This window comes from Petaurus breviceps, unplaced genomic scaffold (genome assembly GCF_028583685.1).
Source record: "Petaurus breviceps papuanus isolate PSGF00001 unplaced genomic scaffold, PetGlider_PUasm1.0 90604, whole genome shotgun sequence".
In the NCBI taxonomy this organism is placed as follows: domain Eukaryota; kingdom Metazoa; phylum Chordata; class Mammalia; order Diprotodontia; family Petauridae; genus Petaurus; species Petaurus breviceps.
Window position 1 is genome coordinate 1,748,039 of NW_027187285.1, and position 16,680 is coordinate 1,764,718.

Sequence of the window (16,680 nt, forward strand, 5' to 3'; positions counted from 1 at the left end):
TCTTCTTTATTTTTTTATTAAATTTATTTAATTTTAGTTTTTAACATTCCTTTTTATAAGATTTTGAGTTCTAAATTTCCACCCTTCTTCCCTTTCCACCTCCTCAAGATGGCATGCACTCTGATATAGGCTATGCATGTATAATCATATTAAACATATTTCCACATTAGTCATCTTATGAAAGAAGAATCAGAACCAAAGGGAAAAACCTGTCTGATCTCTCAATATCCTTTGCTATATCTTCATCCATATCATGTATTCCCAAGGCTCTGTTTTAGATCCTCTTCTGTTTTTTCTGCCTCAATTTCCTCAACTATAAAACTGGAATAATAATAGTAATAATAGCACCTCTCTTACAGGGTTGTAGTGAGGATCAAATGAGATAATACTTATCAAGTTTTTTATAACAGTCCCTGGCACATACTAGGTGCTTAGTAAATGTTGTTATCCCACCCCTTCTTTCCACTACCACCCCCATGGTATTTTATAATAGCAAAGAACTGAAATAAAGTAGGAGTCCATCAATTGGGGTATGGTTAAATAAATTACTGTACCTGAATGCTGTGAAGGAATCAGTAATCTGCCTGATGCAACTTCTTTCCTTCCACACAAAAAAAATGTGAAAGCATTGCCTAAAAAAAGACAAAACTGCCCCTGGGACCTGATCGGCCCCAATTTCTCTGATAGGACTTCCTGGTCATCCAGGGGAATAAAAATCCCAGCTGTGTGGAGTCTGAGCCTCTCAGACTCAGTGGTTACCTAAGACCATACAAGTTGCCATATACCAATGACCTGATGACCAGAAACATTTCCATGTGGAGATGAGAGAGCCTGCATCCAGAGAAGCTAATTGAATCCTTATTCCACATCCTTTCTATATTAGAACCTCCTCCTTTGTTAAGTGTCCAGTGATTTACAAGTGCCTTATTTCATCCAAAGTTAAATGTAAAGTGAGAGGGTGTTAGCATTAGAACTGTGCCTCCAAAAAATTGAATATTACCATGTGGTAAGAAATTATGAATATGATAAATAGAGGAGCATAGGAAGACGTACATTTAGTGATGCAAATGAAGTAAACACAAGCAAGAAAACAATATGCACAATGACTAAACAAACGTAAATGGAAACAACCATAACAGTAATAACAACAAAATCAAAACTGAATGCTACAAAATTCTAATGACCAAGCTTTCCCTCAAATAAAAGATGGAACACTATACCTCCCCAAATCCTTTGCAGAGGAGTGAATTTTTTCATGCAATGTTAGATTTTTTTTTTCTCAATGCATTGGTTAGTTTTTCTGAGCTTTTTTTTTTCTTCCTCATTTCTGTTTATTATAAAAGATGCCTTTCTGGGAGTGGTGGGGGAAGGAGTACAATGAGAAATGAACCTGATCCTAAAAGATACCACTAAATCCATTTAATTTTTTTAAAATAGACTGCCTGTTGTGATTACTGAATTTCATTATATTGGTAACACTGAAGCTGGGTCTGGATGACCATTTCTCAGGAATACTGTAACAGGGATTTAGCAAATCAGGAGGGGTTATATTAAAATTGCTTCCAAGGTTCCTTCAGACTTCCAGGTTCTGTGATTCCTTTGTTGATGTCAAAGCATATATTTAGAGGGTCTTTTCTGGATCCAGGTTGAATGTTAATTGGTAAAGCTAAATATTCACATATTTTTGTATCTGAATATTAAGTGTATGTTCCATAGATACACACTATCAAGTTGGATTTCTTCCCTGCCAGTCACACAAGTGATAAATAACCACTCTTTCCATTATTATGAAAAACTGATTGGAAAAAATATTGTGGTGACATCTATTGACTCATTTTTTCTTTTAGGTGAGATGTGCTTCTAAGCAAGATTTTGATTCTCCTAACAAAATGAAGTGCAAGATACCAGTTATTCTTCTTGCCTGTGGCTCCTTTAACCCCATTACAAATATGCACCTGCGTTTATTTGAAGTGGCTAGAGATCATCTTCACCAAACAGGTCAGAAAATAAATCTTTTGTTGATGGTGCTATTTAGATCAAATAAAGTTGACATTTTAGGTTCTTTGAGTTTTGGCTATTATTGTTAAAAACTATTGTATTAGGTTAATAATTTACATCATCTCCAGTAAAATGTACTGACTAAAAAAATACCATTTTCAGTATTTTTTTTTTCCTAGCTGAATAACACTTAGGCAGGTCATATTCCTATCATTGTGATTATATATACTTTTAGTAGTTCATGGCAGTTATTACATTGAATACCAACAAGAGGTTAGGTACTTCATTGAACATTTGGTCCCATCATTTCAATTCTAATTTAAAATATGTAATAAAATTAGAAGATAAGGTGTGTACTTTATACCTCCTCTCCCAGGATGAGTACCCAAGCACATTAATTGATGGTGATATTGACATTTTCTTTTTCGTGACCATAGCCTTTCCAAAGGTCACATCTAAAGAATGAATAGCCATACACGTAACATGTGTGCACACACACACACACACACACATACATACACACACATCTATAGGAGGTCTTGAAATGTATACTTTGGCAACAAGAGACAAAATCCACGTTGTATTTGTGACTCTAGGCAGATACATACATAAATACATGGATGGACAGACAGACTGGAGGACTCTATGGAAACTCCCTTCATAGCTGCAGACAGCTTTATAGAATCACGCAGGATGCCATTAAGGTTATAGAATTAACTTATACCTAATATGTGTCAGAGGAGGGAACTGAACCACCTTCTTCTGGCTCTAAAACTAGCCCTCTATCCACTACACCACACTGCCTTTCATTAGCCGTATAAACAGAATTCAAAATACCTGACATGATCGAGCAAGTAGGATAGACCGCTTTAATTTAAAATGCTGGCAGTTATCCTCTAAAATGTGTGGTATGTGTTGACATACCAAATATCTACTATGATTCCTTAGTTGATAAACATTTAAGCGCTGGAAAGGCAAAAGGTAGCCCCTGCTCTCAAGGAGGTCACAGCCTAATGAGGGAAACAACATTCTAACAACTATGTAAAAAAAAAAAAAACACACATAGAGGACAAATTGGAAATAATCAACAGAGGGATGGCAGTGGAATTAAAGGGGAAAGGCTTCTTGCAGAAGGTGCTCAGGACTTAAAGGAAGCCAGGAGGTAATTAGGAGGGAGAGCATAAAAAATTCATTTTGGGTGTCTCTTTTAACCGATATCATTTGAAATGGTACTTTTAATATAGAGCTAAACCCTAATCACTTTTTTGCAGAACCACAGGCACCAGTAACCATTTTAAATTATTATCAAAGAAATTCCATGAATTCAAATGTTTATTTGGAAGGAAATGTCTTTGTTGTTAACGTGCAATTGATTCGGTGTTCAAGAAGAGAAAGCAATGCCTAATTATTTCTCTTTCTAAAAAAGATACTTTTGGGGACAGGTAGGTGGTTCAGTGAATAGAGCACCAGCCCTGGGGTCAGGAGGACCTGAGTTCAAATACAGTCTCAGACCCTTAACATTTACTAGCCTTGTGACCTTGGGCAAGTTACTTAACCCCAATTGCTCTGCCTTCCCCCCTTCCAAAAAAAAATCCAAAGTACTTTTTTTTACATTATTTTCTAGTGTGGTTGGTAAACTTTGTAAACATAAAACTGATTTTTGTGTACTAGGAAAGTAGAAAAAGTCATAGAATCTGTCTATCTGTGTGTCTGTCCTTTTCTCTCCTTCCATCTCTCTTCATTCCAAACACACACACACTCTCTCTCTCTCTCTCTCTCTCTCTCTCTCTCTCTCTCTCTCTCTCTCTCTCTCACTCTCTCTCTCATCTTAAGTTCTCATTACTATCAAACAGCATCATAGATTTAAGATGCAAGAGTAGGGCAGCCAACATTTTATTCCATGAGATAAGTAAATTTCCTATTGATAAAGATATTATACAATCATAGAGCTAAAAGGGACATTAGCTATCATCTCATCCTCTCCCCTCATTTTATAAATGTGGATATTGAGGTACAGAGAGTTCAACATCACACAGGTATTGGGTAGCAGAGCCAAGATTTTAACTCAAGCTCTGTGACACCAAGGTCAGGTCCCTTTTCATTGTGCCATAAGACCTTCTATGATGTCTGTTACCAGGATGTTTGGACCAGGTTTTTTTGTTGTTTTTGTCATTGTTGTTTCTTTGTCAGAATTTATTCCTTTAGAAATTGATGTGTTCTAGGATGCACCCAAGTTCCCAGCAAGGATATTCCTGAACTCTAGACTAGAGGGACTTCCTAAAGCTATGATGATCTCTAGTTGTACCAGGCTTTGAATAATAGATCCCTGACATATGGATTCACACAGAGATGATGCATCACTTCTGCTTAGAATAGACCTCAGAGATCTGCCCCAACCTGAGACAGAAAACCCCTCTACATTGTCAACAAGTGGTCACCCCGCCTCCACCTAAAGATTTCTGGTAGAACTCACCAAATGAGGAGGCAGCCCATGGTACCTTATCCAACAAGTCCAGATCTCCCACTCCAAGCATAGCAAATCTTATGCCTTTTATTGCCTCTTGATTTTATTGTGATAAATAAAGATTATAATTATTTGTTGTGTTATATTTTATATTATATTTTTCAGTGTGCACTCAGACTTAAGGTGTAAGTCCTGGTATTTTTTTTTTAATTTAGAAGAGTTTGATGAATATACTGACCGCTGTCCTGTATTTAATAAACTCCCAGATATATCTTTTATGAATCAATTTTTGTATCATTGTCATTACCCTTGGAGAATTTCCTTGATTATAAGATTAAGTCATAAATCCAAATAGAGAGGTATCATCATCCACATTGATTTAGGAAGGGATTCTAGGTTTTGTCTGCAATAGAATACATAAAACTCTTCCACTCATTTTTTGTGTGCCCTTTAAAATAACTTATCTCATATATTCCTTTAGTGTGCTATTGAGAAATAAAAACCAAGCTTATCATAACTAGTGTCAGAATTTTTGCTATTATATATCTAGCAATGGTGCTGGTATTATGCCTGACCTGCTTAGCAAATAGTTATAGGTCATCCTTATTTCTCTCTTTATTTTTGTGGACCATGCTCCTCCCTTTTTAGGTTTGTCTTCCTTTCAGACCAAGTCAAGGAAAAAGGCATAAGCCTCACCTCAATGCCAGCCCAGCTAGACATAGCAGCTGCTATTGCTGACTCATTAACTAGGGGAACCTCAGCTTAAGTGTTCTCTCTGCCCAGGAGAAGTTGTAAAAATGAATCATTAACTCTCTTCTATATATCTGAGACCCCAGACAAAAATTATGCTTTGGGAAAATATTGAAATTTTTGTCTCCCACCCAGTAAATGCCTTAATCACCTCCTCTCAATTGTATTCCAACAATAAAGTATAGATTTGATAACAATTGCCATTTTAAGAAACAAAGTAAATATAAATACTGAAAGATGAAGATTTAAGAGAAAAAAGCTTTCCCCACTTTGAAGAAACAGATCACATTTAAACTCTGTATGGAAAGAGGGAAAGGAAAGAGAAGGAAGAAAGGAAGGAAGGAAGGAAGGAAGGAAGGAAGGAAGGAAGGAAGGAAGGGAGGAAGGGAGGGAGGGAGGGAAGGAGGAAGCTAGAAGGAATGGAAGGAAGAATGTGTCAAAAATTAGAAGGGGGAAAATCAAGGAGAAAAAATCTTTTATAAGTTTCTCTAACAAAGATCTCCTATCCAAAGGAACTGATTAAAATATATAAGAACTACAGCCATATTGCAATAGATAAATGGTAAAAGAATGTGAGCATGGTTCTTAAAGAAAGAAATCTAAATATAAGAGGCCATTTGAAAAAAAATTCTGTAAGTCACTGATAAGAGAAATACAAATTAAAACTTTGAGGTTCCACCTCATACACATAAAATCAGACAAAAAATGACGGTTGTGGGAGTTGTGGTGATGTAGAGGGAAACACATATGCCATTAGTGTGGCTCTGAATTGTTCCATCCATTCTGAAAAGCAACTGGATATGAACCTAAAATGTCATTAAACTGTGCATCTTCTTTGACCTGGTACTTTTACCCCCAGAGAGAGCAAAGGAGGAAAAGGATCCATATTCAACAATATATATGTATATAAAAATTATGAATGTATATATATATGTGTGTGTATAGATATATGTATGTATGTATGTATCAGTTCTTTTGTAGTATCAAAGAACTGGAAATTCAGGAGTACCCCCATCGGTTGGGGAATGGCTAAATAAATTATGGAAAGGAATGGAATACTAGTGATACAGTTTCATAAAAACCTGGGAAAACATTTATGAACTGATACAAAGTGAAGTGAGTAAAACCAGGAGACTAGTTTATACAGTAATAATAGTATTGTAAAGAAAAATAAGAAAAACTTAAGAATACTGATCAATGCAATGACCAATCACAATTTCAAATGACTAGTGATAAAATTCTCTGCTCCACTCCTGACAGAAAGGTGATGGACTTATGGTGCAGAATGAGACACTCATTTTCTGCCAAATGACAGAAAAGTCCAATGTGGGAGATTTGTTTTGCTTGACTGTACATAGCTTATATAAAGTTGTTTTTTTTTTCTTTCAAGTTAAGAGAAGAAGGGAACAATGAGACATGGTTATGGATAGATTTACCAAAATAAAAACAAAGAATAGGGGAAAAGGGGTCATTGAAGCATTTTTAAATGCATAAAAAGATCAGATTTTAAAGGTCAGTAGAAAACAAACAATCAGGACAACTTTGAAAATATCACACTAAATTTATTATACTACAAAAGTAAGCAAATTATCCATAATAGAGTTTTTGACTTCAGGAAAATTCTCTTTTTCCATGATGTGTATGGAAATATTCTCCTTACTTGGTATTAAGTTCAGATTTTTTAAAAAGATGGAACAAAAGAGTGAGTGTACATAAAAAAGTGAAAATAGACACTGTAGACCATGCTTTCTAAGAAGATATTTTGGTCTCTTAAGCACTATCAGTGTCAGAGAGTTAGGGTTTTTTGTTTTGCTTTATAGGACAGAGGAGACCAGAACATGATTATAAAGAGGAAGGAACCAGTACCTCGTGGAGAAAGTGGACAGAGCTCATAGTACAAGAAAAGAGAAGGTGGGAATAAGGTCACAGGTCTCAGAGGGGTTAGCCCTAGAAAGATGGAAATTTTTCTCCTAAACAGCATGAAAAGAAAGTGGGCAGCTAGGTGGCTCAGTGAAGACTTTTCTTCCTGACTTCAAATCTGGCCTCAGACAGTTAATAACTATGTGACCCTGGGCAAGTCACTTCACCCTGTTTGCCTCAATTTCCCTATCTGTAAAATAAGTGGAGAAGGAAAGGACAGACTGTTCCAGTATCTTTGCCAAGAAGCCCCAAATGGGATCATGAAGAGTTGGACATGACAACAACAAACAAAAAGCGTGTAAAGATAGAGGTGGATAGATGGTGGTAAGAGGTAAAAGAGAGAAGAGAAAAGAGAGTTCACTCCAAATGTTCTCAATCTTCTCAGTGAAGTATAAGGCAGAGTTACCTGCTGAGAATGAGAGAAGAGAGAGAATTGGATCCTTTCTCTGTTCTGGACTCCCTGCTGCTGTTTCCTTGTCCACTTGGGTATTCACTGACCTCAGTGTAATAAGCATACTACAGGGTATATTCTGCTTACTTCACCTTCCTCGGATTGACCTCCAGTTTAAGAAAAGTTATAAATGCCTGGCTTCCTTAGTAAGTATACTATTCTATAGTGTAGTGATTAGATCAGTTTTATTTAGTATTCCTGTGTCTATACAAAGAAGTAAAAAACAGAATTTTTCTGATATTTTTATTATCAGTCCACAATACTTTATGAGACTATTTTCTAACTAGCATGCCCCATATACTGTCGGTGCTATAGAATGAATTGCATCATAAAGATAACAATACAATCTTAAACTATCCTTTTCTTCCTTTGGTAACCTCAAGAAGAAAAAAAAAAGATGCTTTATTGCTCCCAATTTTTTTCCTGTAAGAGTTTAAGTTGAAATTGAAGAGTATTTATTGTAATAACATTTAAACTAACAATTTTCTTTGGTGAAAGAAAATGTGTACTCCCTAGTGTCTGATCAGTGTCCAACATGATGAATTTCACAGTAGCTACTGCTGTGACTTTAACTTTGATTTTCCATTACAAAATGTATGTTGAGAGAATTAAATACCTCATGATAAGGTGGTGCAATATAATCTAGAGATAAGGTTGAAGTGTAAGCTATAATAATTCCATTTAAGACTGCAACAGTGCCAACTTCTATGCTCCTGAGCTTTAGAGGATACCTTGAAACCTAAAATAAATATTCCGTAAACTCAGTATGTTATTTTAATATTGGACTAGCTCAGAAAGTTTTTTAATCAAATAGAGCCATTTAATATATATTCATGGGTAATTTTTCAGGCTGGTCTGAAGCTCTACTCATTTACACATTTCTAATTTAAATGACTTTTTTTTCTGGAGGAGACTGATTAGAAACATTGAATCAATGATGTTCGAATTCTAGCAGTCATTCTAGATTATTTTTTTTCCATTTAGATAGAGAGCTTGAGGATTTGGGGGCATAATTATTTTATCTGAAATTCCTTAGAGTGTCAATTTTAACTAACAACAAGACAACATTTTCCTTGCCCTTATAGTTCTTCCCTGGTAAGTTACCAATTAAAGTAGGTAAGTCATAAGATTTAGAGCTGGAAGCGACCTGAGAGATTGCTTCAACCTCATTTTACAGACGAAAACCTTGGTCCCAAAGAGGTGGGATGACTTGTCCAAGCTCTCACAAGTGTAATAAATAAAACATTTTTAAAGTTGTTCTTAGGAAAATATGGTTCTTTTATGCCTCGTACAATAGTACTTTGCTGGAACACTGCTCTTAGGCTACATGTTTCGGGACTATTCAATATTTAAATGCTTTATAACAAGGTCCTTAGTTTCTTCCTTTGGACCTCATTCAACTCGAACCCCTAATCTGTTATTAACAAACTGTTCTTTATCCTGAATCTCTTTACTTTGCACTCTCACCATCTTGCACTTGTAGAAACCTAAATCTCCAAAAGATAGTGCTTCCCTGGCTGTTGTCTTCAGTACTCGGGTCTTCTCTCGTCTCTTTCCACCCTTTAACCCCAAATCATTGGCTCAAGAGGAAGAGCCAAATTCCTTGCTCCTCATCTCACATGTTGTTGTTTTACCAACCCCACTGTTAACCCTTCCTCTTCATTTACTCTATCTTCATCAGCTACCTCAATCCTTGTTGGAAACCTCTACAAATCTCCAGCTCATTCTCCCTCTTTCCTCAAGGTATTCATTAACTGACTCACACTCTCATTCTTCACCTTAATTCTAGCTTTCATAATTGGTGGCTTCAGAATACACACTGATATCTCCTTGAATGCCCTGACCTCCCAATTCTTATACTTCCATGACCTCTATTATCATTTCACCTCAGCCACCCACAGGGATGGTAATAACCTTGATCTTACCATCACCCAAACTCCAAAACCCCTCTCTCCAATCACAACTCCCTTGCCCTCAGTTTCTCCTCTTGCCTCAAAAACTATTCTTTCTCTTCATCATGACATCTAGTCCCTCTACCTCTCCTTGTTCTTTCAGTCTACCTCTCCTACTCTGGCCTTCTTCACAGTCTTGATCCTATTAAAGCTGCCAGTTGAACCAACTAGAGCTTATATGATCTGCTATCCTTGACTACCATGCCTTTTTGTCCAATCCCCAGTTATGTCTTGCCAAACCTCAACCCTGAGTTATCCTCATTATCTCCTTTCTCTGCTTCTAATCTCGTGCTACCTAGAGAAAATCATGTTACAGTGCTACCTGGGTCCATTAAAAATTCATGATATCTGATATCAATTGCATTATCATTGCTGCATGGCAATCCTTTTATTCTTCCCCTATAGTATCTATTCCAAAACCTCCTTTTTCCTCCAACCTCCTACAACATCTCTCTATACCTCCTATACCTCAAATAAGGGAAGCTTAATTCCTATTTTACTGAAAAGGGGACCATATATTGCAAGTTCTTTCTTCCCTACCCTGCTCACCTCTTCTCAACCTCCTCTTCATTCATTCCTCCATTACCAAAGTCTTTGGTGAAGAGAATTTGTTCTCTTTGCTTTAGCTAACCCATCTCTTTATGCTTTGATTCTGTCTCTTTCCATCTCCTTCCATCAATCATCTTCTTTCTCCTCAATCTCTTTATCTACTGACTTATTCCCAGCCATCTACAAACATGCCCAGGTATCTCCCATACTTAAAAATATCATGTTGAGGGGCGTCCAGGTAGCACAGCGAGTAAGAGCACCAGCTCTAGTGTCAGGATGACCTGGGGATCAAATCCGGGCTCAGACACTTAGCACCTACCCAGAAACACCTGGCCGTATAACCTTGAGCAAGTTACTTAATCCCAATTGCTTAGGGGCGTCCAGGTAGCACAGCGAGTAAGAGCACCGGCTCTAGTGTCAGGATGACCTGGGGATCAAATCTGGGCTCAGATACTTAGCACCACACCCAGAAATAACTGGCCGTGTAACCTTGAGCAAGTTACTTAACCCTGATTGCTTTAAAAAAAAATATCATGTTGCCAGATACCAGAAATTTCTTAAGCCAAAGTTCACCAACTTGACCAATAGCATATAATTACTTGGTGGTGGAGAAGGAACCAGAATCCAAGTCATCTAGGGCCATTTTTAAGTAATGAACAAACTTAACTTTTGGCCAATTCATCAAGAGCTATAAACTGGTCGTTTTTGTTTTTGATTTTGTTTTTTTTTCTTTTTTGGAGGGCAATTGGGGTTAAGAAATTTGCCCAAGGTTACACAGCTAGTATTTTTGTGTGGGTGTTAAGTGTATGAGGCCAGAACTGAACTCAGGTCCTCCTGACTCCAGGGTCGACGCTGTACTCACTGCACCACCTAGCCACCCATGAACTGGTCTTTGTTAACCATTCATGGTGAAACAGCCAGAGAGCTAGCCTAAAAGCCAGGAAGCCCTACCTGGCTTCAGGTCCCACCTTTAACATATTTTGGTTTCATTACCTGGGCAATTCAGAGCTATAGGAAGCTTTCTAAAACTATTAAGTTGCAGCAAAGTTGCTGACTTGTATTGGTAGAAGTAGTTTCCTTACATGAGAATTCCCTATACCAATAATATAACAGTCCAATCTCTATTTCTATCCTCTGCAAATGGGGAAAATTATCTTTCATCACTGAATTCAACAACTCTCAATCCAATAGACTATTAAACATCAAGAAATATAATAAACAATAAACATCAGTGGCAATTACTTTCAAGATACTGTATTAGGTGCTGAGGATAAAAATATAAAATAACACATAGTATCTGACTCCTAAAGAAACTTGTAAAGTAATCAGGGAGCTAACACCTGCATACAAAAAGCAGTAAGTATAGAGGAAAGGTCAAGAGTTTTGAGAGAAATTTAGTGAGGGAGAGATGGGGGGAGGGGGAATCAGGGAAAGCTTTGTTCATTGACTTTAGGAAGACTAAAAGTCTTCTCTCTCTGAACTAATACTTATGTTGGGCATTGTTGCTTCAACTCCTTTTCCTATTTTGTGGAGGTCTTTGTGAAGCAGTCCCACCCAGAGCTATTTACCTGATCCAGAGGGGCAGCCCCAGAGGAAGGTATGAAGACTGAAAGACAAGAGACTTAGAGTAGGGATCACATCCAATCCCCACTGTTCAGTAAGAGGTGCTGATTTGAATAAAATAAACACTACCTGGGTACTGGAGAAGAAAGGACTTAACTCACCATGAGCTAACATGGAGTTAAAAACAGAGACCTGTTTGATCAATACAAGACAAAAGCATTTCTACATTCTTAAGGAATAGAGGCACTGTGTACCAGGGGATGTTCAGAGGCTCCAGTATAGACTCTGTAGTAAAGGCCTAGGTGTTAGAACACTATCCCCTTAGGGTTAGATGACAAGCATTATATGCTAGTGAGTGGGAAAACTTTATTTTTTTTCTTTTTTTTTTTAGAGGGCAATTGGGGTTAAGTGACTCGCCCAAGGTCCCATGGCTAGTTTTTGTGTTAAGTGACTGCGACTGGATTTGAACTCAGGTCCTCCTGACTCAGGGCCAGTGCTCTATTCACTGTGCCATGTAGCCACCCCCATAGTGGGAAAACTTTAGAAACTTTTGATGCAAGGTTTTTTTAAATTATCCTCATATATGGTAAAATTAATATAAAATGGGTCCATAATCCATGAATGTGTCACTCCTTTTAAAATGTTTCATATTGATAGAATTTATAACTTTTTGGCATTAGATCGGTTTTTTGTCAATAATATAAGTTTGAATTTGGCAATGGGAACTAGTCCTATAAATCAATAAAAAATCATACATCATGTTCATATTGTTATCAAAACCCCTCTTAAAATTATAATCTCCTCCACCATTACAGTCTTCTGCTAGGTATCAGCCGTGGTAATACCATAATGCAAATGCCTCAGATTCAGACTCAGACCAGTTGGTCTAGAAATGGTCCATAGGCCCTATTTTACATAACCACCAATATTAGCACCAAGTATGTAATCTTGATAACCCATGCAGTGCAATTGAAGAATTAAAGGATTTACTAACTGATTATTCAGCAACATTTTGTCTTACTGAGTAGGAAAGGAAGCTTTTTAATTTTGTTTTAATTTTGTCCATAAAATTATGCTCTGTGTTTAGCTGCAGCATTTAACTTAGTGATGACCTATTTTACAGAATTCATGGCAGATCTTAGACTGCATCCTTCAGTATAATAATAAGTACATTGAAAAATGTTATTGAAAAATGACAAGGATGTTAGCACATCATCAAAGTTCACTGAATTGCTAAAGGTATAAATTTAGGTCTCACCTGAATTTCAAAAATAGGTCATATGATGGGAGGCATTAACTATGAACAAAATACCTTTCCTCTCAGATCTACGTATCTGCTTGTCTTCTTATCATGTTTAATGGAAACATTGATGTCTGGTGATAGGAAAATATCTTGCCTTAGGTTAATACAGTCATTATGTTTCTGGAGAGATCAAAGAAGACTGTATAGAATAGGGGTGGGGAACCTGAAGCCTCAAGGCCACATGTGGCCTTCTAAGTGCTTGGGTGTGGTCTTTTGGCTGAGTCCAAGTTTTGTAGAACAAATTCTTTTATTAAGGGGATTAATTTTGTGAGTTTTGGATTCAGAGGGCCACACTTGAGGACCTAGAGAGTGACATGTGGCCTTGAGACTGCAGGTTCCCCACCCCTGATATAGAGTATGATTAGGGAGAGGAAAATCAGACAATGACAGTCAGCAAGCCTTCGTTAAGTGCTTACTATATACTAGGCATAGTAAAATGATTAAACGCCTGAAAAGCAGCTTGTTGGAAAGCCTCAGTCATTTATAATAAGAGCCCATAGGATTGATGTATAGAAGTTGTAGGTAAAGATGATAATCAGATTCAACCATCTTTTCAATAAACCTTTTATTAAACAAGTTCAGGTGATTTTTGAGTTTCTGGCTGCTCCAGGTTAAAGGCTTAAACAAACTGAGGAACATTTATCTTGTAAAATACTCCCATATTGAATTGGGTGCTTTATTTGAGTCCGAAGTTGAGTGACCCAGAACTGAAATTCATTCAATCTTCTCTTTATGGTAATGTCCTTAAAAGCACAGCTGCAAATCAGTAATACACACACTGAAAATAATTTTACCACCTTCCTCTTCCTCTCTCCATTCTCTGTATGGTTAGCCTAAAGGCAAGCAGAAGAAAGTAGAAACAGTGAGGGACCAAGTAGCCCATGTGAGCAGTGGTCAGCTTTGGAAAATCAAGAGGCCCAATGATTTTGAAGTTATTCAGGTGTTTTTAAAACTGGAAGACTTAATTTGAAGGGGAGAATTATTACATATAGAAAGGGGGAAAAGAAAAAGCTAAATGATGAAAAGAAAAGGGAACTTAATATGTTGACTCCAACTAAATGAATTTCGTTTAATTTCATCTGAGGCCTATGTCATCCAACTGTGGATTCACATGAACTATTTTGCTCATTGCAAAATATTTTGGAAAACAAATATAGTTCAGTTGATTGTATCAGTTTATCTGGGTACCTCCAAATTTACCTGAACTCAATTTGCTTCTTACTAGCTGACCAAGAACATGCAATAATTTAAAAGTAAAATTTTTAATTGGGATCAAAACAGTTAGCAAAGCATGGAGAAAATTTCACACATTCCCAAGGTTCAGCACAGTCTTTTTTTTTTAGTTGTATCTATGTTTATTTCTCTCAAAGTGGGTGGCATGCATGCTTCCATGCATAGTACCCAGTTTGGAACTGAGCTCACTTTTGGGTTAGGGTATACTGTTTATATACCCTTTTAACAGGGGCTGATGTCATTCTATCATCATTTTACCCCTGGACAGAGAAAATATCTCTATATCAGACCACTCCCAGCTATACCAGACCACTCCCAGCCTTGGACTATCTAGACAAAAGAATCTGTCTCCATCCAAGCTTGAGTAGAACACAATGGACTTCCCTAAGTTAGATTAAATTACTTGCAAGCTTTGGTGGGGGCTGCCCAAGATAAGGATAGTCAAAGCAATCTCATTATCAATAATACCCTTCTGAAGAAAAACTGAACTTAAAGTCAGGATTTTGGAAGACGGAAGTTGAGGAAACTCTCAATCTCCAAGATATTGATTATTAATAATCATTTTTCATATTCCCCTCATCATGGCCTCCTCAATGAATCACTAACTGATATGGCCAAAGCACCATAGGGTTTTGGGCCTTATGATGGGTAACAATGTGGGGGGTGAGGCGGGGCAGAGAAGGGGAAGAAATTGATCAACACACCAGCACAGTCATTTTTCAGTTGTCTTGTCGGACTCTTCATGACCCCATTTGGGTTTTTTTTTTTTAAGTAAAATATTAGAATCTAATCTCTGCCTTTCCTCCCATCCCACTCCCTCCAATTTTCTAGCTTTGTGGAGGAGACAAAGAAAACAATTGCTTTAGGGATAGAGGTGTCTTGTAAAACTCTGTTGGGAGGATAGGACTCAGATTCTAACTCTATTCATTAATGCCCTGAATGCCCATTCATAGTATTTCTCAGTCTCAGTTTCTGTCTACCCAACCTGAATATCTTCTCTACTTGCCCTGTGGCAAGTGTCTGTGGATTCCCAGTATTAGACCAGCATTTCTAGGCTTATGGTCGGTACCATTGGCAGACTCTCTCCATACAGCTACCATCTTCTCCAGGCCCAAAGTTTCCTCCCATCAGGCTCTGCATTTCCTGATACAATTTCCACTCTTGCCAGGCATTAAGTCTCATGGAAAATCAAGTTCTGAGAAACATTGCAGAATGAGTGAGTGACTTCTCTCTGGTTTCAAGAAATATGCAAAATGCCAAACCTTAATTAACCCATTTCTCTCTACCATGCACCAGTGAAAGAACAAATATTCATCAAAGGTCTAAGGTATATAGAACACTAAGCTAGGCACTGAAAGAGATTCACTGTTTAAATAAGATATAGTATCTTCCTTTATAGAGATTATAGCCTAGTAATAAAGTGTTTAATAATTTAAAAAGCACAAGAATTTTAAATTGTCCAAAGCCAAATGATTGAGAGGAAAAACACAAAATTGTTTGTAACAGGAGAGAAATAGCAAAGAATACTAAAGATCCTTTTATGAAACATCAAAAAGGAAGTTTAAAACTATTAAATAAGACTGAAATCGTTTGATTCTTTGCCATGTTTTCAGAAACTGCATACAAAAGAAAACAAGACATTTGGAAATGAAAGAAATAAACACCTCACACAGAAGACATCATGTACATTAAAAGAAAATAGAGACCTGAGTAGTCTTTATGTTCTGTATGTGGCATCTAAGTTAGTTCAAAGACAAAATCCGTGTACAGAGAGAAATGAGAAAAACTAGGAAAATCAGCACAGAAGAGAAACAATTTCAGAGGGCACTAAGGAGTATTTGAAAGAAACTGAGTTCTGGTTCTGTTAGGACTAATTTTTGTTCTAGACAGTTTACCTTTTACTTCAAGTTTAATTGATAGAAACTGGATCTATTTTTCGTCTTGCAACCTATCTCAGTGGTGCACAGCCAAGGATGAAGCTCTCTTTGAAATGGATGGAAACTTCATGCTATATGTGTAGAGCAGGACAAGAAATGAGCTAATTATTTTTAATTTTTATTTGTGACTTTAGGCATGTTTGTTTGGTTGTTTTTTTTCACCCTCTTACTCACAGGCTGACCCTGATCACTAGAATACATTCTGTATTCATCTTCTCCTCCTAGATTCCCAAGCTTCCTTCAAAGTCCAGATCAAATGCCACCTCCTAGATGAAGCTTTTCCTGATCCCTGCAGCTTTGTGCCTCAACTGTCCCTGCTGCCAAAATTGTCTTATATCTACTTTATATAGACATACAACGTCTATATAATGTGTTATTTCCCCTAGTAGACTATAGGTCCTTTGTTGAGCCTGGAAACTAATTTATTTTTATCTTTATAACAACACCTAGCACTGTGCCCGGTGACTAGTAGGTGCTTAGTAAATGCTTGTTTTTTGACTGATTCTGCAAGTCTGTGATAGTAATGGCAATTAAAGATTCCCCTGTATTGGCTTGGTTTT

General features: G+C 37.1%; 1 protein-coding gene across 3 annotated transcripts in view; it reads left to right on the top strand.

Moving 5' to 3' along the window:
• Positions 1-16,680, top strand: part of NMNAT3 (nicotinamide nucleotide adenylyltransferase 3) — a 148,904-nt gene that overhangs the window by 94,314 nt on the left and 37,910 nt on the right. For all 3 annotated transcript variants that reach the window (XM_069063868.1, XM_069063866.1, XM_069063871.1), the window contains one exon: positions 1,848-1,998. In XM_069063868.1, coding sequence (XP_068919969.1) covers positions 1,890-1,998 — 109 coding nt within the window. In that variant the 5' untranslated portion in view covers positions 1,848-1,889. The remainder of the gene's footprint in view (positions 1-1,847; positions 1,999-16,680) is intronic.